The sequence below is a fragment of the Phyllobates terribilis genome, unplaced genomic scaffold (genome assembly GCF_046119375.1).
Source record: "Phyllobates terribilis strain yellow unplaced genomic scaffold, ASM4611937v1 Scaffold_11__3_contigs__length_659146591, whole genome shotgun sequence".
Lineage (NCBI taxonomy): Eukaryota > Metazoa > Chordata > Amphibia > Anura > Dendrobatidae > Phyllobates > Phyllobates terribilis.
In genome coordinates, this window is record NW_027362771.1 from 93,128,113 (window position 1) to 93,152,029 (window position 23,917).

At 48.6% G+C, this 23,917-nt stretch overlaps 1 protein-coding gene across 2 annotated transcripts in view; it reads left to right on the plus strand.

Moving 5' to 3' along the window:
* The window catches only part of PPARGC1B (PPARG coactivator 1 beta), a 137,109-nt gene that overhangs the window by 68,407 nt on the left and 44,785 nt on the right, over positions 1-23,917 (plus strand). For both annotated transcript variants that reach the window (XM_073651341.1, XM_073651342.1), the window contains exon 2: positions 11,850-12,017. In XM_073651341.1, the coding sequence (XP_073507442.1) occupies positions 11,850-12,017 (168 nt within the window). The remainder of the gene's footprint in view (positions 1-11,849; positions 12,018-23,917) is intronic.

Sequence of the window (23,917 nt, forward strand, 5' to 3'; positions counted from 1 at the left end):
CCTCTTTGTGCTGTGTGAATAGTGGAACCTGTTTTAACACCTCTGCTGCCATTGTCCCCGCCTGTCATAGTCATGTGGAAATTATCAGGTTAAAAAAAAAAAAATTTCAGCTTGGTGATGCTAGAAGCATACATCTCTGGAAATGTACAAGACCATTATCCGATCTTCAGAAGTAAGCTGTGATTTCATGTCAGATAAAGAAAAGGCCTCTCTTCACTTTATTAGATTACCCATAATGAAGTGGCCCTTTCTGGCAAACATCAAGTGCATCTTAAAGAGAATGAGAAGGATGGCTCTGAATGACAAACCAAACTTGTAAACGGCTTCATTGCATCACCAAACAGCCATTAGAAATATAATGGAGATGTACGTTGGTTGATAGTTAGCAGATTTCTCAGTTCTGCTGTCTTTTAGTATAGCTGCGTTAATCATTCCAGCATTTTATACATGCTAGAAAATTGGTAGTTGATCTAAATGCGCAATCAGCTCATGCTGGGTATGAGTTACCAATTTGACAAATCCGACATTCACAGTCCTAGTACAGACTGCTGGTCTCCTGTCCTGTACTCAAAAGCCTTATGGGCAAATATGAGGCTGGTAAGATCACCTTTGGAGACCTAGCTTGGCCTATCTATCTATCTATCTATCTATCTATCTATCTATCTATCTATCTATCTATCTATCTATCTATCTATCTATCTATCTTTATAAAACCTCCCAATGAGTGTTTCCACTAGGCCCTTGATTAGGGGTGGGGAATCTTTTTTTCTGTCAAGGACCATTTGGATATTTATATCATCCTTCGGGGGCCATACAAATTGGGTGCAAACTCCACCCACAAAGTACGTACTGACGCTGGCACTGGTATCAGGACACAACCTTTTATTGCACGCGCCTCAGCGTTCAGTAGTGAACACTGCGTGCACATGCTCATAGAGCAAGAAGAAATTAATGGGCCGGCGGGCGTCGCAATATAACTGCCGGCCCAAGCACTGCGGTCCCTGGTAATCTGCCCGGGAGCCGGATAAAAGGTCATCAAGGGCTATAAACGGCCCGCGTGCCGGAGGTTCCCCATCCCTGCCCTAGAGGAAAAACTAATTATAGGAGGATTTATAATATACAGTGTGTGTACGTGTGTGTGTGTGTGTGTTTGTATGTATGTATGTGTGGCACCCCAGGGGTCTGGTTTCCACAGTAACGGCAATGTTATGTCTGAGAGCAGGTGGGAGGTCTCTTGGTCAGGAATCCTATGCATGCCACACCTCCTGCCCAGTCCTGGGAGGGGAAGAACTTCCCCTGTATAAACCTGGGGCTGAGGCAGGGTTAGAGAGTTCAGAGGGAGAGTGCAGCCAGGAGGGCTGACAGGGAGCTGTGGCTCCGGCTGGGCCCAGCTCCTGGGCCATGCCAGAAGTAGAGAAGAGAAGCAGCATAGGAAGAAACAACAGGAGCTCTGTGGGAGCAGTGTTACAAGGAGTCAGGGGCTGGCAGCTGCAGAGCTCGCCCTGACTGAGAAGATTTCTTACCGGACCCGGAGTCCGAGGCTGTGGGGACTAACTCCTACCCAGCAGCAGAATCCGTCAGGCAGGGGATTTCAGGTCCTCTGGCCAAGAAACCCGAAGGCACGGTCACACGCATGGGACCAGCACCGCCGTCATGGAGCGGAAGCTACTAGAAGGCCCCGAGTCACCGGCCATACGGGTGAGCACCACACGGTACACTCAGGGACGTGGGCTACTTATACCCGCCTCTAGCAAGGTAGCCAGAAGAGTACAATTAGTTGGGGAGGCCTACAACTCCGCCTGGCCAGGGGAGATCCCATCTGCTCAAGGACTGACCAGGCCCCGATCGCTAGCCAGTACTCCGGGAGGGTCTATCTTTGTCACCAGTAAAGACCCTGAATCACACCGCATCGTCTCTGAGTGATTCCTGCTACCCCCATCATCCACGTCGGCTGCCCTGAGGCCATACCCCTCCCGTTGGGGGTTATACCATCTACGCTGCACTATCCTACCACCGGCCTCAGCGGTCTGCCCTGCAGCGGCAGCTCCATAGCTGCATTCAACGGGTGGCGTAGTCGTCCTACATCTACCGCTGATACAGCGCCACTTAGTCTGACTCCCTGGGCACGGACCGGGTCACCGCCACGAGACTACAACCCTCAACAGATCCGGCTCCGGGTAAGCTCCCGCATGCGCAACGCTGCGCGACACAGGCCCAGGGGCGCGTCAACTTTTGGCGTAGTCGGCAGGATCTCGTGCCCGCAACCACCGGGTACTGCGTGCCTGAAAAAGACTGTTCAAACTTACCTGTGGTGAAGATTCCCGCCATCCGGCGCCATCTTCCGCTTCCTTCCCGCCATCGGTGGAGTTTTCCCGCCATCCGGCGCCATCTTCAGCCTTCTTCCCGCCACACGTGGAGTTTTCCCGCCATTGGACGCCATCTTGAGGACGCCGCGTGGGAAGAAGAGGGGCGTGGACTCCAAAAGCGCGCGAGAACTGAAGCCCCGCCTCACGTCCAGACGTCGCATAAGGTCCTGGAAGGAGCCCAGCAGACGCTGACGTCACAGGAGCGCGACGGAAGGTCCTCAACCCTGACGATCCACTGCGGAGCCGCGGCCTACGGAAGAGGATCATCGCAAGGTAGGCCACGGTCCACTAGGGGGGAGAAGGATGTCGGATACGGAGGAGAGCTTCACCGCTTCAACCCCCGCCAGCGCCACCGCTGTTGCGGTCATGCCTTTCACCATGCCCTATATCCCGGGGGCAGCCTGGCTACCCCAGTACTCAGGGGAGTCACATACCCTGCATGACTTTAGAGAAAAGCTGGATAGCCTCTTCCAGGTGTACCCCCTCACAGAGGAGCAAAAAGTGAGCATCCTGGTGGCCCAATTAACCGGGGCAGCCCAAAGGGAGGTAAAGTCCTGGCCACCTGGGAGGAGGACTGTCGCAGAGATACTAACCCAGCTAACCGAGGAGGAGCTGCAGTACTACCAATACGAGGAAAGCCAAGAGGACCCGGACGGGTCTGAGGACTACCCTCAGGAGGGAGCACAAAGAGGACATAGCTACTGAAGGGAAGTAGCGTGAATAAAGAGCTGTAAATAGTTACCCGTAAGGGTACAAGGACTGCTGCTAATTAAAATATGGTCCCCGTTGGGATTAGTGAATTGTTCCCCATGTGCCCCTATCTTAAACCAGGCTGAGGACTGTGAGCAGCCATTCCTTATCCCCACTGGCCGAGGACTGAGAGCGGCCATATCCTGTAAATAATTATGTGTTTCTAGTAATTTATGGGAGTCTTTGGTGGATTTGCCGGGAATCCTTTGTACATAGTTGGAGCGTAACCCAGGACGGACTAAAGACTGTTAAGGACTCGGGGCAGGACAGACCCCTACCTGGTTACGTCTCCCTGTTTTGGTGAAATGGACACCTTGCTTTTCTTCAAAGACTGCACCCGGTTGCGGACACGCCGTAACCATCTTTATGTGTTTTTCTTATTGTATTATTATTGTTTATACCTTGTTATGTTTTTCTAAAAATATGTTTAGTCCCGGAGTACTAAATTTCACTAGGGGGGAATGTGGCACCCCAGGGGTCTGGTTTCCACAGTAACGGCAATGTTATGTCTGAGAGCAGGTGGGAGGTCTCTTGGTCAGGAATCCTATGCATGCCACACCTCCTGCCCAGTCCTGGGAGGGGAAGAACTTCCCCTGTATAAACCTGGGGCTGAGGCAGGGTTAGAGAGTTCAGAGGGAGAGTGCAGCCAGGAGGGCTGACAGGGAGCTGTGGCTCCGGCTGGGCCCAGCTCCTGGGCCATGCCAGAAGTAGAGAAGAGAAGCAGCATAGGAAGAAACAACAGGAGCTCTGTGGGAGCAGTGTTACAAGGAGTCAGGGGCTGGCAGCTGCAGAGCTCGCCCTGACTGAGAAGATTTCTTACCGGACCCGGAGTCCGAGGCTGTGGGGACTAACTCCTACCCAGCAGCAGAATCCGTCAGGCAGGGGATTTCAGGTCCTCTGGCCAAGAAACCCGAAGGCACGGTCACACGCATGGGACCAGCACCGCCGTCATGGAGCGGAAGCTACTAGAAGGCCCCGAGTCACCGGCCATACGGGTGAGCACCACACGGTACACTCAGGGACGTGGGCTACTTATACCCACCTCTAGCAAGGTAGCCAGAAGAGTACAATTAGTTGGGGAGGCCTACAACTCCGCCTGGCCAGGGGAGATCCCATCTGCTCAAGGACTGACCAGGCCCCGATCGCTAGCCAGTACTCCGGGAGGGTCTATCTTTGTCACAAGTAAAGACCCTGAATCACACCGCATCGTCTCTGAGTGATTCCTGCTACCCCCATCATCCATGTCGGCTGCCCTGAGGCCATACCCCTCCCGTTGGGGGTTATACCATCTACGCTGCACTATCCTACCACCGGCCTCAGCGGTCTGCCCTGCAGCGGCAGCTCCATAGCTGCATTCAACGGGTGGCGTAGTCGTCCTACATCTACCGCTGATACAGCGCCACTTAGTCTGACTCCCTGGGCACGGACCGGGTCACCGCCACGAGACTACAACCCTCAACAGATCCGGCTCCGGGTAAGCTCCCGCGTGCGCAACGCTGAGCGACACAGGCCCAGGGGCGCGTCATATGTATAGTGCATTGTGAAAGTATTTCGCCACCTTGAACTTTTCTACCTTTTGCCACATTTCTGGCTTCGAACATAAAGATATAAAATTCTATTTTTTTTGGGAAGAATCAACAAGTGGGACACAATCGTGAAGTGGAACGAAATATATTGGATATTTTAAACTTTCTTAACAAATTAAAAACTGAAAAGTGGGGCGTGCAATGTTATTCTGCCCCTTTACTTTCAGTGCAGCAAAATCACTCCAGAAGTTCAGTGAGGATCTTTGAATGATCCAATGTTGTCCTAAATGACTGGTAATGATAAATAGAATCCACCTGTGTGTAATCAACTCTCCGTATAAATGCACCTGCTCTGTGATAGTCTCAGGGTTCTGTTTCAAGTGCATAGAAAATCATGAAGACCAAGGAACACACCAGGTAGGTCCGTAATACTGATGTGGCGAAGTTTAAAGCCGGATTTGGATACAAAAAGATTTCCCAAGTTTTAAACATCTCAAAGAGCACTGTGCAAGCGATCATATTGAAATGGAAGGAGTATCAGACCACTGCAAATCTACTAAGACCCGGCCGCCCCTCCAAACTTTCATCTCGAGCAAGGAGAAGACTGATCAGAGATGCAGCCAAAAGGCCCATGATCACTCTGGATGAACTGCAGAGATCTACAGCTGAGGTGGGAGAGTCTGTCCATAGGACAACAATCAGTAGTACACTGCACAAATCTGGCCTTTATGGAAGAGTGGCAAGAAGAAAGCCCATTTCTCAAAGATATCCATAAAAAGTCTCATTTGAAGTTTGCCACAAGCCACTGGGGAGACACACCAAACATGTGGAATAAGGTGCTCTGGTCAGATGAAACCAAAATCAATCTTTTTGGCTACAATGCAAAACAATATGTTTGGCGTAAAAGCAACACAGCTCATCACCCTCAAAACACCATCCCCACTGTCAAACATGGTGGTGGCAGCATCATGGTTTGGGCCTTCTTTTCTTCAGCAGGGACAGGGAAGATGGTTAAAATTGATGGGAAGATGGACAGAGCCAAATACAGGACCATTCTGGAAGAAAACCTGTTGGAGTCTGCAAAAGACCTGAGACTGGGACGGAGATTTATCTTCCAACAAGACAATGATCCCAAACATAAAGAAAAATCTACAATGGAATGGTTCAAAAATAAACGTATCCAGGTGTTAGAATAGCCAAGTCAAAGTCCAGACCTGAATCCAATCAAGAATCTGTGGAAAGAGCTGAAAACTGCTGTTCACAAATGCCCTCCATCCAACCGCAATGAGCTCGAGCTGTGTTGCAAGGAAGAATGAGCAAGAATTTCAGCCTCTCGATGTGCAAAACTGATAGAGACATACCCCAAGCAACTTGCTGCTGTAATCGCAGCAAAAAGTGGCGCTACAAAGTATTAACTCAAGGGGCTGAATAATATAACTTTTCAGTTTTTAATTTGTTAAAAAAGCTTAAAATATCCAATAAATTTCGTTCCACTTCACGATTGTGTCCCATTTGTTGTTGATTCTTCCCAAAAAAATTATAATTTTATATCTTTATGTTTGAAGCCAGAAATGTGGCAAAAGGTAAAAAAGGTGTGTCCATTTTCATAGGCGGTTACTATGGGGGTCCTGCTTTGAGGGATGTGGTCTCGGATCTCTGGCCATTTTACATCTGCCGTCTTTAGTCACCCTAACCACTTGTAGTGTATCATACATTTCATAGTGCTTTATATCTTTTCTATTTATGGACAATAAACATTTATCATCATTAAGAGCTTCATCTCTGGCTTTTTCATGAGACTTGTGCCATTCATAAATATTAATTAGATACTGGATACAGTCTTCTTCTTTGGTGCTATATGTATGTGTGTATATGTATATATAATATATATATATATATATATATATATTTATACGTGTGTATATGTATATATATATATATATATATATGTATGTATGTATGTACAGCATTGATATCTTTTAAAAACCAACCACAATGTAACGAGAATGTAATTGAGATTCTGATTTGGCTTGTGACTTGTAGGATTGCTGCTTCAATAGGTGGCGCTATAGTGTTCAAGTCCTCTTTTTCTCTAAAGAGGCAATTTGCATGTCTTGAAGGTGAATTTCTGTCCGTTGTCAATAGATCTAATAGATGTCTATAGCACGTGGCACAACAAAAAGGAGAAAAAAAACATCTGTAATACTGTTACACTGTAGGACTATTAGACTAGCCTGAAATTCATTAGAGGATGAGTAAAGATCAGCATTTGTTAGGGAGAAGACTGTTGGCAATTGATGGGTCCTGCTTGTTCTTTTTGCGGGAACTTTTTGGAGTTTCTATGTTAAACCAGATAATTAGGGAAGGCCAGACTGAGGGCTCAAAGAGCCTAGGAGGAAGCCAGCGTGATTAGGGAGGTAGTGAGCATAGAAGTAAAGGAATTAGGTAGAAAAAGGATCACTTTTGATTGGATATGGATGTGGTGGCATTATTGGCATAAAAAATAAATATTATTATTATAATAATAAAAGGTAGTCTAACCACCATTCTACCATATTGGTGGAGATGGAAGCTGCCGCTCACTGGTCGTTAGCCACAAGCTGGGAGGGTATGGACATGGAGTGGTAGACAATAGGTTGAGAAAGAGGGTCGATTGGCTAAACATGCAGATATGTAGTGTAGTATCATCACAGTAGTTGGGAAGTTGGGAGGTGTTGGGGTAGTCCTTAGAGTTAGTGGAATTGTGGCTCTGGTATACTTTGGGGAGGGAGCGAAGAAAGCTCTAAGCTCTACAAGACAATAATTTACACGTTGGCTTGTCACTAGACAGCAAGTTTGGGGTTTGGCCCATATTTACTATCTTCTGTCTCTGACCTGTGGAACAATGGCTAGACTGAGTTCTATGGGGCAGAATAACACTAGATTTGTTGGGCTTTATGCAGGGCCGGCGTCAGCACCCGGCGCACCCGGGCAAATGCCGGGGCCCTGAGCAGGCAGAGGGGCCCACTGGCGGTCGCGCACCCCGCTGGGCTATGGGCGGAGGAGAGCGGTGTCAGCGCCCCCTCCCCTCTCCCCTCCGCTTGCTCAGGGCCCCGGCAGCTGGATACTTACCTCTCCCCGTGCCTCCGCAGATCAGCTGTCTTCCTGCTCTGCGCTCCCTGTGACGTGTGAGGTCAGAGGGCGCGGTGACGTCTTTACACCGCGCCCTCCCCTGAGCCGTCACAGGGAGCGCTGAGCGGGAAGATGCCGACAACGCTGGAGTTCGGACCCGGGCAGCGGGCAGCAGGCAGCGGGCAGCGGGCAGCAGGTGAGGAGAAGGGAGGTGAGTATTTGATTTTTTTTTTAATGTATGGAGGCATGGGGCATTATAAGGAGAGGGGGGGGACATCCTGCATGGGGCATTATAAGGTGGGGAACAGCCTGCATGGGGCATTATAAAGGGGGGGGGCAGACTGCATAGTGCATTATGTGGGGGGGAACAGCCTGCATGGAGCATTATAAGGGGGGGGCCTGTATGGGGCATTATGTAGGGGGTAACAGCCTGCATGGAGCATTATAAGGAGAGGGGGGGGACATCCTGCATGGGGCATTATAAAGAGAGGGGGGGGACATCCTGCATGGGGCATTATAAAGAGGGGGGGTGACATCCTGCATGGAGCATTATAAGGGGGGGGGGGCTGTATGGGGCATTATGTGGGGGGGTAACAGCCTGCATGGAGCATTATAAGGGGGGGACAGCCTGTATGGGGCATTATGTGGGGGGTAACAGCCTGCATGGAGCATTATAAGGGGGGGACAGCCTGTATGGGGCATTATGTGGGGGGTAACAGCCTGCATGCAGCATTATATGGGGACCAGTATCCTGTATGGAGCGTTATAAGGGGACCAGTATCCTGTATGGAGCGTTATATGGGGGCCAGTATCCTGTATGGAGCTTTATATGGGGGCCAGTATTCCGTATGGAGCCTTATATGGGGGCCAGTATTCCGTATGGAGCCTTATATGGGGGCCAGTATTCCATATGGAGCCTTATATGGGGGCCAGTATTCCGTATGGAGCCTTATATGGGGGCCAGTATTCCGTATGGAGCCTTATATGGGGGCCAGTATTCCGTATGGAGCCTTATATGGGGGCCAGTATTCCGTATGGAGCCTTATATGGGGGCCAGTATTCCGTATGGAGCCTTATATGGGGGCCAGTATTCCGTATGGAGCCTTATATGGGGGCCAGTATTCCGTATGGAGCCTTATATGGGGGCCAGTATTCCGTATGGAGCCTTATATGGGGGCCAGTATTCCGTATGGAGCCTTATATGGGGGCCAGTATTCCGTATAGAGCCTTATATGGGGGCCAGTATTCCGTATGGAGCCTTATATGGGGGCCAGTATTCCGTATGGAGCCTTATATGGGGGCCAGTATTCCGTATGGAGCCTTATATGGGGGCCAGTATTCTGTATGGAGCCTTATATGGGGGCCAGTATTCCGTATGGAGCCTTATATGGGGGCCAGTATTCTGTATGGAGCCTTATATGGGGGCCAGTATTCTGTATGGAGCCTTATATGGGGGCCAGTATTCTGTATGGAGCCTTATATGGGGGCCAGTATTCTGTATAGAGCCTTATATGGGGGCCAGTATTCCGTATGGGGCCTTATATGGGGGCCAGTATTCCTTATATAGGGGCCAGTATTCCGTATGGGGCCTTATATGGGGGCCAGTATTCCGTATGGAGCCTTATATGGGGGCCAGTATTCCTTATATGGGGGCCAGTATTCCATATGGGGGCCAGTATTCCGTATGGAGCCTTATATGGGGGCCAGTATTCTGTGTGGAGCGATTCACCGGTTTCTGAGCTATTGTGGAATTTACAATAGATATCACTCATGTAATGTAAGAAGTGAAATCTTTGCATTGTACTATATATATATATATATATATATATATATATATATTTATTTATTTATTTCTCCGCCGTATCTCTGCATCATGAATCGTGGTATGTGTTAAAGGGGCCACTGAGACTCTTTCGCCCGGGGCCCAGAAAAACCTGGAGCCGGCCCTGGCTTTATGGACCACTGGGGATGATTTTACATATTGATGAGAAATTGTTCTTTGAAATGGTTTAGCTCCCATTGAGGTGACTTGGATATTATAATTATATACATTTTTTGTGTTATTTGTTAATAAATGGCTGCTGTTGTCAATGAAATCACCCAAGTCTTTGTGTCTTTATCTCCAAGGCTAGTTTCCAAGGGAGCCAAGCAAATCTATTATCTCCTAGGCAAGTCCATAACATCTTAGGTTTTGTTCATCCTAAATATATGAAATCTGGTACAAGTAAGAATATCCTATACATGGCTGACTAGATTGAAGTATTTCTGGTCACCCTAATGTGCTCTTTAATAAAACAAGAAGGAACAGATGCCGATTTGGTTGGCTCTAAAGATTTGCTATGTTCCCCTTGGGTGATGATTAGTAAGGTTCTGAATATTCTAGTTATTTCGCAGATGGGAACACTTTGAATTGCTCTTGGTGTTCTTCTTGCACAGGTAGGCTTGTATAATCCGAACAAGCCCTCCGCACACTGCCCAGCCAAACAAATCTTTAATCACACTAATGACTGAGCTCTTAAACCATATGTTTGGATTGTTCATTTGAATATTGAGTTTAATCGATTTTTAATACTACACCTTCAAAGCCCTATATTTTCTGATCTAATGTGAAAGGACAAACCTAATTTCAATTGATCTTCAGTGTCATATTTTTTTTCTTAGCTTTGCTGAAATCAAATTTGTTTTCTTATCTTGGCACAAATTAATTTAAAATGTACATTTTTAGCAAGAGATGGGAAAGTGAATGAAACCAAGATCATATTGCTGGGTGTAAACTGTTGTACATTAGCTTACTAAAGAGATAAGTTTTGCATCAAGGACAGACCATTATTCTATCACACATTATCTTGTGGAGAAGGATTCTGTAAATAGGCCTAAAATAGAGGCAGACATTTATAAAGATGTTTGACTTGCCTTTTGACATGTCTAATGAAGAAACCATCGTTGGGTCTATGGACTTTGTTATTACACAGAAGCCACAGCCAAGGTTAAATTATCTGTGGCTAGCATCAGGTTTCCTTAGTGATCATCTGGTGAAATGTTGTTAGGTTGTGTGCAATTTGATATGCAGACAAATGTCACAGAATGGTCTTCCAGTGTTTGGAATAGTTTTCTATTTTAATGCTGGGAATAGATGGCTTACAATGTTCCCAGTATGGTAACCCATAATAACTAAATGCGTATAAATACAATTGGAGCCTTTTATGCCCAGGCAACTACAGAATTTTGAATTGGAGAGCGTTAAAGTGACCATCCACCGCAGCACTTAAAAATAACTCTACATTTGTATAGTCACCATATGTATTGTTAAGTGTTGGCCTTACACTGCCACCTCCGCAGAGACCAGTGTCCCAGTCTCCCTCCATCCAACAATGGGGAGAGCAGTGGTAAGTCAGAATTTTGCCTGCCTTTCTTGTGTAGGAGAGGCCTGATTTAGACTTTCTTTGCTACCTATGCCACTCCAATATTGGATGCAGGTGGACCGGGACACTAGTCTCAGCACTGAAGGTAGTGGGAGGCAACAAAGGGGCATCAGGTAGGGTGACTACACATGACAAACTGTATAATGCCTTTTAAATGCCAGCGTGCGGGTTGCTTGAAACTGATCATACAGTTAAGACTCCTATCCCTCCCAACCTAATTCCTAAATATATGAGAACCCTAGGTTTAGCCATTAGAGAATGTGGAGGATGGTCTGCTCTGAGGATCCCACTGAAATGGATGGGTTAGCCATCATTAATTTAATGTGTGTGTGATCAGGCTTACATTGTATAGTGTGCCCAGCATGCCACATTTGCTTTTCTTTTTGGGGATCTGCAGCTTCGTCAACTTTTGCCCTCTTTCTAGAGAGGTATTGGCAAAATTAATGTTTTGTACTCCCAGTGGTATTGAGTAATATGTCCCCCCCCCCAGCTTATTAGGTCATTTATTCTTTCAAAAGGCAGTCTTGACTTTTGGAACATATATATTTTTTTCTGTGCTAGATGTCTGAGGCCTCCAAAGCTATTCATTTGTGCTGTCAATAATGGGATTTTCCTGATGCCCTGTAGTACGAGTCATTTTGTTTATCATCATGTGTCCTTTGCTTCTCTTTTAGGAGCCTGGTGAGGAGCCTCTGTCGCTGGACTTCCCCGAGATCGATCTGTCCCAGTTGGATGCCAGTGATTTTGACACTAACAGCTGCTTTAATGAGTTACAGTGGTGCAATGATCAGTCGGAGAATGAGTCCAGCCAGTACAGCACCGATGACTCTGAGCTATTTCAGGTGAATACTGACTTTTTATATATCCATTTATGTTGGATAGCTCATTGGAAAGCTATATGGTCCATACAGCTTCTAATACTTAGACATAGACATGGATTGTTATGGGAACTACTGTACAGATTGGTGTTACTCCCTTCACCAGGTTTCTATACTTAAAGGGGTTTTCCCATGAATAAAAGTTATTTTTAATCAATAGATCTTGGAATAATAATAAGTTCCACAATTGAATGTATTTAAATAAAATGTCCCTGTGCTAAGATAATCTTATAAATGCTCCCCTGTGTAATGACTGTGTCTGACCGTGTACGAAACACGGTCTAATCATACCACATCTTCGGGCCGGGGAGGAAGCAAGAGTATACCTACATTACAGCATGGGATCACAGCTGATTCTTTCTTTGAACATTGTTTAAAAACAGGCAGAGAAATGTTTTACCTCACAAAAAGAATCAGTTATGATCCCCTGCTGTGCTGTCTGTATACTCTTTTGCTTCCTCAACTGCCCAGGAGATGTGGTATGATCAGACCATGTCCCTGCACGGTCAGACACAGCCATTACATAGGGGAACATTTATAAGATTATCTCAACACAGGAACATTTTATTTATACAAATCCAATTGTGGAACTTATTATTATTCCAAGATCTACAGTGGTGGCCAAAAATATTGGCACCCCTGCAATTCTGTCAGATAATACTCAGTTTCTTCCTGAAAACGATTGCAATCACAAATTCTTTGGTATTATTATCTTCATTTAATTTGTCTTCAATGAAAAAACACAAAAGAATTGTCCTAAAGCCAAATTGGATACAATTCCACACCAAACCTAAAAAGGGGGTGGACAAAAGTATTGGCACTGTTTGAAAAATCATGTGATGCTTCTCTAATTCGTGTAATTAACAGCACCTGTAACTTACCTGTGGCACCTAACAGGTGTTGGCGATAACTAAATCACACTTGCAGCCAGTTAACATGGATTAAAGTTGACTCAACCTCTGTCCTGTGTCCTTGTGTGTACCACATTGAGCATGGAGAAAAGAAAGAAGACCAAAGAACTGTCTGAGGACTTGAGAAACCAAATTGTGAGGAAGTATGAGCAATCTCAAGGCTACAAGTCCATCTCCAAAGACCTGAATGTTCCTGTGTCTTCCGTGCGCAGTGTCATCAAGAAGTTTAAAGCCCATGGCACTGTGGCTAACCTCCCTAGATGTGGACGGAAAAGAAAAATTGCCGAGAGATTTCAACGCAAGATTGTGCGGATGGTGGATAAAGAACTTCGACTAACATCCAAACAAGTTCAAGCTGCCCTGCAGTTCGAGGGTACAATAATGTCACCCCGTACTATCCGTCGGCGTCTGAATGAAAAGGGACTGTATGGTAGGATACCCAGGAAGACCCCACTTCTTACCCCGAGACATAAAAAAGCCAGGCTGGAGTTTGCCAAAACTTACATGAGAAAGCCTAAAACGTTTTGGAAGAATGTTCTCTGGTCAGATGAGACAAAAGTAGAGCTTTTTGGGAAAAAGCATCAACATAGAGTGTACAGGAAAAAAAAAGAGGCATTCAAAGAAAAGAACACGGTCCCTACAGTCAAACATGGCGGAGGTTCCCTGATGTTTTGGGGTTGCTTTGCTGCCTCTGGCACTGGACTGCTTGACCGTGTGCATGGCATTATGAAATCTGAAGACTACCAACAAATTTTTCAACATAATGTAGGGCACAGTGTGAGAAAGCTGGGTCTCCCTCAGAGATCATGGGTCTTCCAGCAGGACAATGACCCAAAACACACTTCCAAAAGCACTATAAAATGGTTTGAGAGAAAGCACTGGAGACATCTAAGGTGGCCAGCAATGAGTCCAGACCTGAATCCCATAGAACACCTGTGGAGAGATCTCAAAATGGCAGTTTGGAGAAGGCACCCTTCAAATATCAGGGACCTGGAGCAGTTTGCCAAAGAAGAATGGTCTACAATTCCAGCAGAGCATTGTAAGAAACTCATTGATGGTTACCAGAAGCGGTTGTTCGCAGTTATTTTGGCTAAAGGTTGTGCAACCAAGTATTAGGCTGAGGGTGCCAATACTTTTGTCTGGCCCATTTTTGGAGTTTTGTGTGAAATGATCAATGATTTGATTTTTGCTTCATTCTCTTTTGTGCTTTTTCCTTGCAAGCAAATTAAATGAAGATAATAATACCAAAGAATTTGTGATTGCAATCATTTTCAGGAAGAAACTGAGTATTATCTGACAGAATTGCAGGGGTGCCAATACTTTTGGCCACCACTATATTAATTTAAATAAACTTTTGTTCAAGGGAAAACCCCTTTTAAGCAGGTTTACACTGGCCAATGAACAATATAACAGGTTGATGGGCGCTAAATTAAGGCCCTATACATTTCTGGGGATGAACAATTGTTAATACGATTGTTTGGCCCATATACCGCTTGCTCATGTCTGTAACACATCCCCTGTTTACATTGGGAGATATTTAGGCTCACTTTTCAGCTGATCACTCCCATGTGTACATGGACCAGTGGAAGCGATCGTTACAAAGCATAGCGTAACAAGTACATAATTTCTTTGTCTATTATTTTCTTCCCAACCAATTAGTTTGTTTCCTTCGTCAGGTTTGGATTACACTGAGGACTCTTGAATATATTTTCCACCTAAATTTAAGGTTCTCATTTGTCAGCATGGATTTGGATTCTCTGAGGATCCCATAAATGAACCTTACAGGATGTTTGGGAGTTTGGGTTTAAACACCTCTGATGTCTCCGAGACTGCAGCAAAGTCTGTAAGAAGACTAAGGGGATTTGGGAGCTAGGTTACCAGCAGGTTACAGCAAACACCACCATCAGACTCTGGAAATGGCTTAGATTTTGCAACGAAATTGCCGAAGAAGTGGAAAGCTTTTCCTCTTTGTGGAATAATCAAATCAATTCCATCTCGATCTCTCGCTAAGCCCAGGCTCTGCTTTAGACCATCATTTGGGTACTGGGAGACATAAACGTGAAACGGTCTGAAACTCCACATAAAATACAAGTGCACTGCTTGTTTCAGGTCAGCTTTCAGTCCCCATTTTTCATGAGCTAATACACTGTATGACAGAATGTCTCATACCGACAACCTATAAATCTGTTGCTGTAGGTCAGACATCCCTTTTTAGGAATAAATCCCCGCAGTGGTGCATTGTAGACATTGATTTTATCATTATTAAGGTAATCTGGCCATAGTGTTTAGCCAATTCTAAATAAGAGTGACGTGTATATTTACTGTTGCTTTATAACTCGACTTTTTATTGAATATAACATATTAACATCAGAAAGTAGTTAGCACAAGAATATAACTAACAAAAATTAGAAGCGGAGAGCAATTTGAATGGTTACCATGAGGTTTGTATTAGAATTATGCAGCAATATTGAGGATTTGTAGGACAATAAGAGATTACAAGATGGGTTTATCTACAGTTACTGGGAAATTTGTGTTAAAGCTGACCATACGTGCCAAAAAGCTGTCTCTCCCGAACATCCCCATCCCTCATAGGCATATATGCCAGATAGCAGTCTCTCCCAAACATCCCCATCCCTCATAGGCATACATGCCAGATATCTGTCTCTCCTGACCACCCCTTCTCTCATACACATACATGCTAGATAGCTGTCTCTCCCGAACAAACCCCATCCCTCATAGGCATGCATGCCAGATAGCTGTCTCTCCCGACCACACCTTCCCTCATGCATGTACATGCCAGATAGCTGTCTCTCCCGACCACACCTTCCCTCATGCACATACATGCCAGATAGCTGTCTCTCCCGACCACACCTTCCCTTATGCACATACATGCTAGATAGCTATCTCTCCTGACCACCCCTTCCCTCATGCACATACATGCCAGATAGCTGTCTCTCCCGACCACCCCTTCCCTTATGCACATACATGCCAGATAGCTGTCTCTCCCGACCACCCATTCCCGCATGCACATACATGCCAGATAGCTGTCTCTCCTGACCACCCCTTCCCTCATGCACATACATGCCAGATAGCTGTCTCTCCCGACCACCCCTTCCCTTATGCACATACATGCCAGATAGCTGTCTCTCCTGATCACCCCTTCCCTCATGCACATACATTCCAGATAGCTGTCTCTCCCGACCACTCCTTCTCTCATATGCATACATGCCAATTAGCTGTCTCTCCTGACCACCCCTTCCCTCATACACATACATGCTAGATAGCTATCTCTCCTGACCACCCCTTCCCTCATACGCATACATGCCAGATAGCTGTCTCTCCTGACCACCCCTTCTCTCATGCACATACATGCCAGATAGCTGTCTTTCCTGACCACCCCTTCCCTCATACACATACATGCTAGATAGCTATCTCTCCTGACCACACCTTCCCTCATACGCATATGACGCGCCCCCTGGGCCTGTGCTGTGCAGGGGGATACCCGGAGCCGGATCGCTGGGGGTTGTAGTTCTCCGTGGCGGTGACCCGGTCCGTGCCCAGGGCGGTCAAACCAGTGGCAGTCTATTGGTATTGTAATTGTCCGACTACGCCACCCGTGGATTGCGGTCAGTGGGGACCGCTGCTGCGCTGTCGACCGCTGAGGCAGATGTTGTTTGCGCAGCCGAGTATGGGATAACTCCCCACGGGAGAAGTATTGCCTCAGGGCAGCTAATGTGGATGATGGGAATGATGGTGTGAGTGTCCCAGTACTGATGGTGCTGGTGCGGCGATGAAACACAGAGACTTGTAATTGAAGTTTCCAAAGCTTTACTCACGGTTGTTATTCTGGTCACTTGTGCACATGAGGGACCGCCTGAGCCGTGCTGCGTTCACCAGGCAAGGGACTCGACCAACTCCCAGGCAATTCCAGAGCGTTGCACAGGGCTCCCTTCCTTTCCTTTCTCTGGCCGTCCCCACCAGTGACCCACCTTTGTCCAGCTCCCTCGGGCCTTCTCTGGGCACACTGATCTCTGCGTCCCTGACCCTATATGGTATGCATTCCTGGTGGATGTAGTGAGGGGTCGCACCAAGATGTGGTAACAACCTCCGGTCTTTGGCTGAGGAATCTGTTGCCTCCACCAATTTGGGTTCCGGTACCCTGTTCTGCCAACCCTTCACCCTGTATCTCCTGGGCATATGGGGTTCCTTCTGTCCTCGTGTCTCTGGGCCTTTCTCTGTGTTCCTTGCTTCCTTTCTCCTCTGTTCCAGTTCCTTTCTAACTTTCCTTTCCGTTCCTTCTCCTCTCTCTTTCTGCTATTTCTGGCCTCACTCCAGGCCTGCCTCTGGAGCTGGGCCCAGACTGAGCCACAGCTCCCTGTCAGCCCTCTCTGGCTGAGCTCCTCCTGACTGAACTCACTCCTGTCCTAAGATGGTGCCCACCTTATATACCTCCTTCTGACACCCGAGCCCAGGTGACTAGCAACCAATGGGCTCCTACCTATGCCCAGAGACCCACCCCTATCTGCTCCTACACCACTGGGTGTACTTTCCCCTCCCCACTCCAGTCAGGGACAGATGCTGTCGTGCCTGCACTTCTATCTTGTGGGAGCACCGTTGAGCTGTCCCTCGGAAATGGGGTGTGTGTGGTGCATGCAGCTACCGAGTCCTGGTCCACACTCCATCCTTACCCGGGAGTGGAATATCACACCTCTGGTTTGAGGTGCAATACCCCTGTAGCAGCCGAGCCCTCGGGGTGCTACATTCCCCCCTGGTAAATTACAGCACGTCCTCGGGCTGGAAAAGAATAAAACAATTTAAAACATACAAATTTTTAGAATGCATTCGCATATAAGACATTAACTTTTCACTCATCCCTTTATGGGAGGTACTCTTTTTCTTTTTAACGTTACAGGTATAAAACATTTTACTAATGCCACCGGAACTCTTTTATAAAATACTATATAAAACTTTGGCATTATTATTTTAGCAACATATTAAACTTTTCAATTTAAGACATTTTCAAGTAAAACATTTTCAAACAGATTCTTGAACTCTGGCCGCTGTGCAACTTGCGACCAGGTAAAGGTGCAACAGTCCATTTAATCCGCCTTGAGGTAGACGTTGCGGTTTTTGTATAAAACCAGTAGGGGACGCTTTAAGAAGCGCAACTATTTACAAGGGTGGCCGCTCTCAGTCCTCGGCCAGTAGGGATAGGGGAATGGCTGCTCTCAGTCCTCAGCCTGGTTAGGGATTAGGGGCACACAGGTAACAGTCCCTTTAATAACTCCACACTAGTCCCAACGGGGACCACACTTCAATCATTTAACAGTTTCAGCAAGTTCTCATAACAGTTCTTGTACCCTAACGGGTAACTATATACAGTTCCACTTTACCGTTCACTGGTAACGGTGTCCTCCTGATGCTCTTTCCTTGTACTCTTCAGAACCGTCCGGGCCCTCTTGGCACTCGGCCTTGCGAGCAGGCCGGTGGTCGTCTGTTGGTCGCGCCCGGGGATGGCACCGCCAAGGCAGGGGGCGGTGGTGAGGCAGCGGCGCCCGGGTGTGCTGGGCCTTGCTACCCGGCCTGTGACGTCTCCCGCTTTACGGCGCCCGGTTCAGAGGGCACAGAGTGGGGCGGGGCGTGACGGTGACGTTTGCAGCCTGAGGCCTAGCAGGCGGCGGTTGAGGCATGATGTCAGGTACGGTCCCCGGGGCTTCGGGTCCCGCAGTGGAGGGTGAGGGCAGGCTGGTGTTCCCTGGGCTTGGGGTGGTGGCGTCCCCATTACCTGCCTCGGTCTCCGTGGCCTCCGCGGCGTCGTCTGCAGCTGCCGGTCCCTCTTCTCCGCGCCCAGCGGTAAGCGTGCTGCCCGGTCCCGGCGGGGTCCTCCGCTGACTGCCTTCGTGCTGCCGGGCCATCTCCTCTCTCCACCCGGCAAACACATCCCGCTGCGCCTGGACCATCCTCCTGTTCAGGTCTTCCAGCGCTGTGCGCGCACTGTCCGGGTCCCTGGGCAGCTGGGCTAGCAACTCAGTCAGGCTGCAGGGTGGCTCAGCTTGCAGCAGGCTGCGGGCCAGGGTGCTGGTGGAGTTCTCTGCTCCCTCCATCTCCGGGTGCAGCAGGTCCAGACTGATCCAGGCCGCGCCCGGCCCCACAGTTTTCTTTCCTATCCGCCCCCATGGGGGGTGGTCTTGGGGGCATCTGCTGACAATCACCTTTAGGGGCAGCCCCCCCACGTTGATGGACATCTCCATTGCTGCACTCATCGTTGCTGGGGGCGGGCCCCTCCTTTGGCGCCACTCTGGGACCTGCCCACAATGGGAGGCGGCTTCCTGCTGTCCTTTGGTGCGCACATAATGGCATCCGCTCTGCCAGGGCGGGAAAAACTGATGAAGACGGCGGGAAACAGTCCAAGATGGCGTCCGATGGCGGGAATCGGCTCCGGATGGCGGGAAACGACTCCGGACAGCAGGAAACTTCTGGAAATGGTGGGAGACTCCTTTTCAAGGTACATGTACAAAAGTCTTTTTCAGGCACGCAGTACCCGGTGGTTGCGGGCACGAAATCCTGCCGACTACGCCAAAGTTGACGCGCCCCCTGGGCCTGTGCTGTGCAGGGGGATACCCGGAGCCGGATCGCTGGGGGTTGTAGTTCTCCGTGGCGGTGACCCGGTCCGTGCCCAGGGCGGTCAAACCAGTGGCAGTCTATTGGTATTGTAATTGTCCGACTACGCCACCCGTGGATTGCGGTCAGTGGGGACCGCCGCTGCGCTGCCGACCGCTGAGGCAGATGTTGTTTGCGCAGCCGAGTATGGGATAACTCCCCACGGGAGAAGTATTGCCTCAGGGCAGCTAATGTGGATGATGGGAATGATGGTGTGAGTGTCCCAGTACTGATAGTGCTGGTGTGGCGATGAAACACAGAGACTTGTAATTGCAGTTTCCAAAGCTTTACTCACGGTTGTTATTCTGGTCACTTGTGCACATGAGGGACCGCCTGAGCCGTGCTGCGTTCACCAGGCAAGGGACTCGACCAACTCCCAGGCAATTCCAGAGCGTGGCACAGGGCTCCCTTCCTTTCCTTTATCTGGCCGTCCCCACCAGTGACCCACCTTTGTCCAGCTCCCTCGGGCCTTCTCTGGGCACGCTAATCTCTGCGTCCCTGACCCTATATGGTATGCCTTCCTGGTGGATGTAGTGAGGGGTCGCACCAAGATGTGGTAACAACCTCCGGTCTTTGGCTGAGGAATCTGTTGCCTCCACCAATTTGGGTTCCGGTACCCTGTTCTGCCAACCCTTCACCCTGTATCTCCTGGGCATATGGGGTTCCTTCTGTCCTCGTGTCTCTGGGCCTTTCTCTGTGCTCCTTGCTTCCTTTCTCCTCTGTTCCAGTTCCTTTCTAACTTTCCTTTCCGTTCTTTCTCCTCTCTCTTTCTGCTGTTTCTGGCCTCACTCCAGGCCTGCCTCTGGAGCTGGGCCCAGACTGAGCCACAGCTCCCTGTCAGCCCTCTCTGGCTGAGCTCCTCCTGACTGAACTCACTCCTGTCCTAAGATGGTGCCCACCTTATATACCTCCTTCTGACACCCGAGCCCAGGTGACTAGCAACCAATGGGCTCCTACCTATGCCCAGAGACCCACCCCTATCTGCTCCTACACCACTGGGTGTACTTTCCCCTCCCCACTCCAGTCAGGGACAGATGCTGTCGTGCCTGCACTTCTATCTTGTGGGAGCACCGTTGAGCTGTCCCTCGGAAATGGGGTGTGTGTGGTGCATGCAGCTACCGAGTCCTGGTCCACACTCCATCCTTACCCGGGAGTGGAATATCACACCTCTGGTTTGAGGTGCAATACCCCTGTAGCAGCCGAGCCCTCGGGGTGCTACACATACATGCCAGATAGCTGTCTCTCCCGACCACCCCTTCCCTTATGCACATACATGCCAGATAGCTGTCTCTCCGGATCACCCCTTCCCTCATGCACATACATGCCAGATAGCTGTCTCTCGCGACCACTCCTTCTCTCATCTGCATACATGCCAGATAGCTGTCTCTCCCGACTACCCCTTCCCTCATACGCATACTTGCTAGATAGCTGTCTCTCCCAACACCCCTTCCCTCCTACACATACATGCCAGATAGCTGTCTCTCCTGACCACCCCTTCTCTCATACACATACATGCCAGATAGCTGTCTCTCCTGACCACCCCTTCCCTCATACACATACATGCTAGATAGCTATCTCTCCTGTCCACCCCTTCCCTCATACACATACATTCCAGATAGCTGTCTCTCCTGACCACCCCTTCCCTCATACACATACATGCTAGATAGCTGTCTCTCCTGACCAACCCTTCCCTCATACACATACATGCCAGATAGCTGTCTCTCCTTACCACCCCTTCTCTCATACACATACATGCCAGATAGCTGTCTCTCCTGACCACCCCTTCCCTCATGCACATACATGTCAGATAGCTGTCTCTCCCAACACCCCTTCTCTCATACACATACTGACCATACCTTCGGACAGCTCCATCCACTTTTTTGAGAACTGGGCAGAGCTCTGTTTGGATGGGGCCTGGCCAAGTACACCTGACAAATTCATCCCGGGCTGTCTTACATTTCTGTTCCTGGGCGCAGCATCTGAAAGATGCACATGCCTCTTACTGAATTTGGGGTGTCTTACTCCAGCACACACTCAATCAAGACTGGCATACAAAACGTCAGTCTTGATGAATCTGAGCCTTAGTATCTTTATCTGCATTTTTGCTTGAATGGCTAGATTTGGCTAAAAGGCATGGCTTGGTTTAGCTTGATGTAAGTTAATAGCCACCATCCTGCCAGAGAAACTGCTTCCCTCTTGTCCATATGACTCGCCCCCTGGGCCGTGGGGTACCCGGAACCAGGCTTCTGTACGATGCTGGGGGTAGTAGTGGCAACCCGATCCCGTGGCTCAGGGTGGTCAGACCAAATGTTGTGGCAGTCTATTTATCAGTGTTTTGAATGTCCGACTACGCCACCCGTGGATTGCGGTCAGAGATAACCGCCGCTGCGAGGCAGACCACTGAGGCTGGTGTTGGTGCGCAGCACAGGGATGGGATAACTCCCCACGGGAAGAGTGTAGCCTCAGGGCAGTGTATATGAATGCTGGGGGTGATGGTGCCGGCGCAGCAGAAATCACACTGAGTCCAATAATGCAGTCCAGGGTCTTTACTCACAGTTGTTATCCAAGTCACTTCTGTCAGCAATGACTGCCCAAGCCGTGCCGCGTCCACCAGGTGAGGAGCTCGGTCAACCCTCAGGCAATTCAGGAGTATGGCACAGGATCCCCTTCTGTCCTTTCTCTGGCCTCTTGTGCCCCACCAGTGACCAAACTTCTGTCCAGCTACCACGGACCGTGTCGGGCAAGCTTTGACCTCCGCTTCCCGCTATCCTATATGGCGCCTTCCTAGCAGGTTTGGCGGGGGTTCGCACCAATAAATGATCACGACCTCCAGTTCTTGGCTGAGGCATGATTTACCTCCACCAATTTGGGAATCCGGTACCCTTCCACAGCCTGACCCTTCACCCAATATAACGCGTGTTTGCAATGGTTGCTGTCCGTTCTGCTCTCTTAGGGTCCCTTCTGCCTTCTTGTTTCTGGAGCCTTTCTACTCCTCTGTCTCTTCTCCTTCCTTCCTTCTCCTTCTTCTTTCTCCTTCTTCTCTTCTCCTCTCTGGCCCCGGCCTTCTCTCTAGGCCTGCCTCGTGGAGCTGAGCTCAGGCTGAGCTGCAGCTCCCTGTCAGCTCTCTCTGGCTGAACTATTCTGCTTCTCTGAACTCCTCACTGATTAAGATGGCTCCCACCTTTTATCTGCTTCTCTGTGTCTGAGCTCAGGTGACCTGCACCCAATGAGCTCCTTCCTATGCTTCAGAAACCGTCCCCTTCCGCTCCTACATCACTGGGTTCTCACCCCCTCCCCACTCCAGCCAGGGACATGGTCAGTTGTGCCTGCATAAATGGGAGCACCGTCGAGCCTAGTCAGTCGTGCCTGCATAAATGGGAGCACCGTCAAGCTGTCCCCCGGAAATGGGGTGAGTGTGTGTGCGCAGCTAACTGAGCCCTGGTCCACACTCCATCCTTACCTGGGAGTGGAATATCACACCTCTGGTTGAGGTGCAATACCCCTGTAGCAACCGAACCCTCGGGGCGCTACATTCCCCCCTGGTAAACCACAGCACGTCCTCCTGCTGGAAAAGAGCAAAAGACAATTCAAAAACATGCAAGACATGCAAAACTTTCTCAAAACTTTTTACATTAGAAAACGGCCGACATTATGCAACTCCCTTTATGGGAAATACTTTCTCTTTTCCAACACTTTTCTTTACTAGACATTATAAGGCATTTTTAATATTACCGGAACTTTTTTTACCAGACATTATATAAAACATTTTCACTATTATGTAACTCTCCTAGCAGCACATAAAACTTTTCAGGCAAAAAATTTAATTTTTTTTTTAAAGTAAATTCTCTTCTTCACTGGCCACTGTGCAACTTGCGACCAGGTGTCCATTTTTTTTAATAAAGTGCATAACTTTCAGCAAACTTTCAAACATGAGGGACTCGCTCGTAAACCCTCAACGTAGGTCCTGGTCGTGGCTGCAGGGCATAGGTTATCCGGTAGTTGGACCACACCTTCGGCCACGCCAAACGAGTTTTTGTCCAGAGGTAGACGTTGCAGTACTTTTATAAAACCAATAGGGGGCGCTTTAAGAAGCGCAACTATTTACAGGGGTTGGCCGCTCCCAGTTCTCGGCCGGATGGGAAAGGGGAATGGCTGCTCTCAGTCCTCAGCCAGGTGGGGAAGAGGAATAACTGCTCTCAGTCCTCAGCCAGGTGACTTGGGGGTTAACTTTGAACGGGCAACAGTCCCAACGGGGGCAACAAAAACAGTTCCTTGTACCCTGTCGGGTAACTA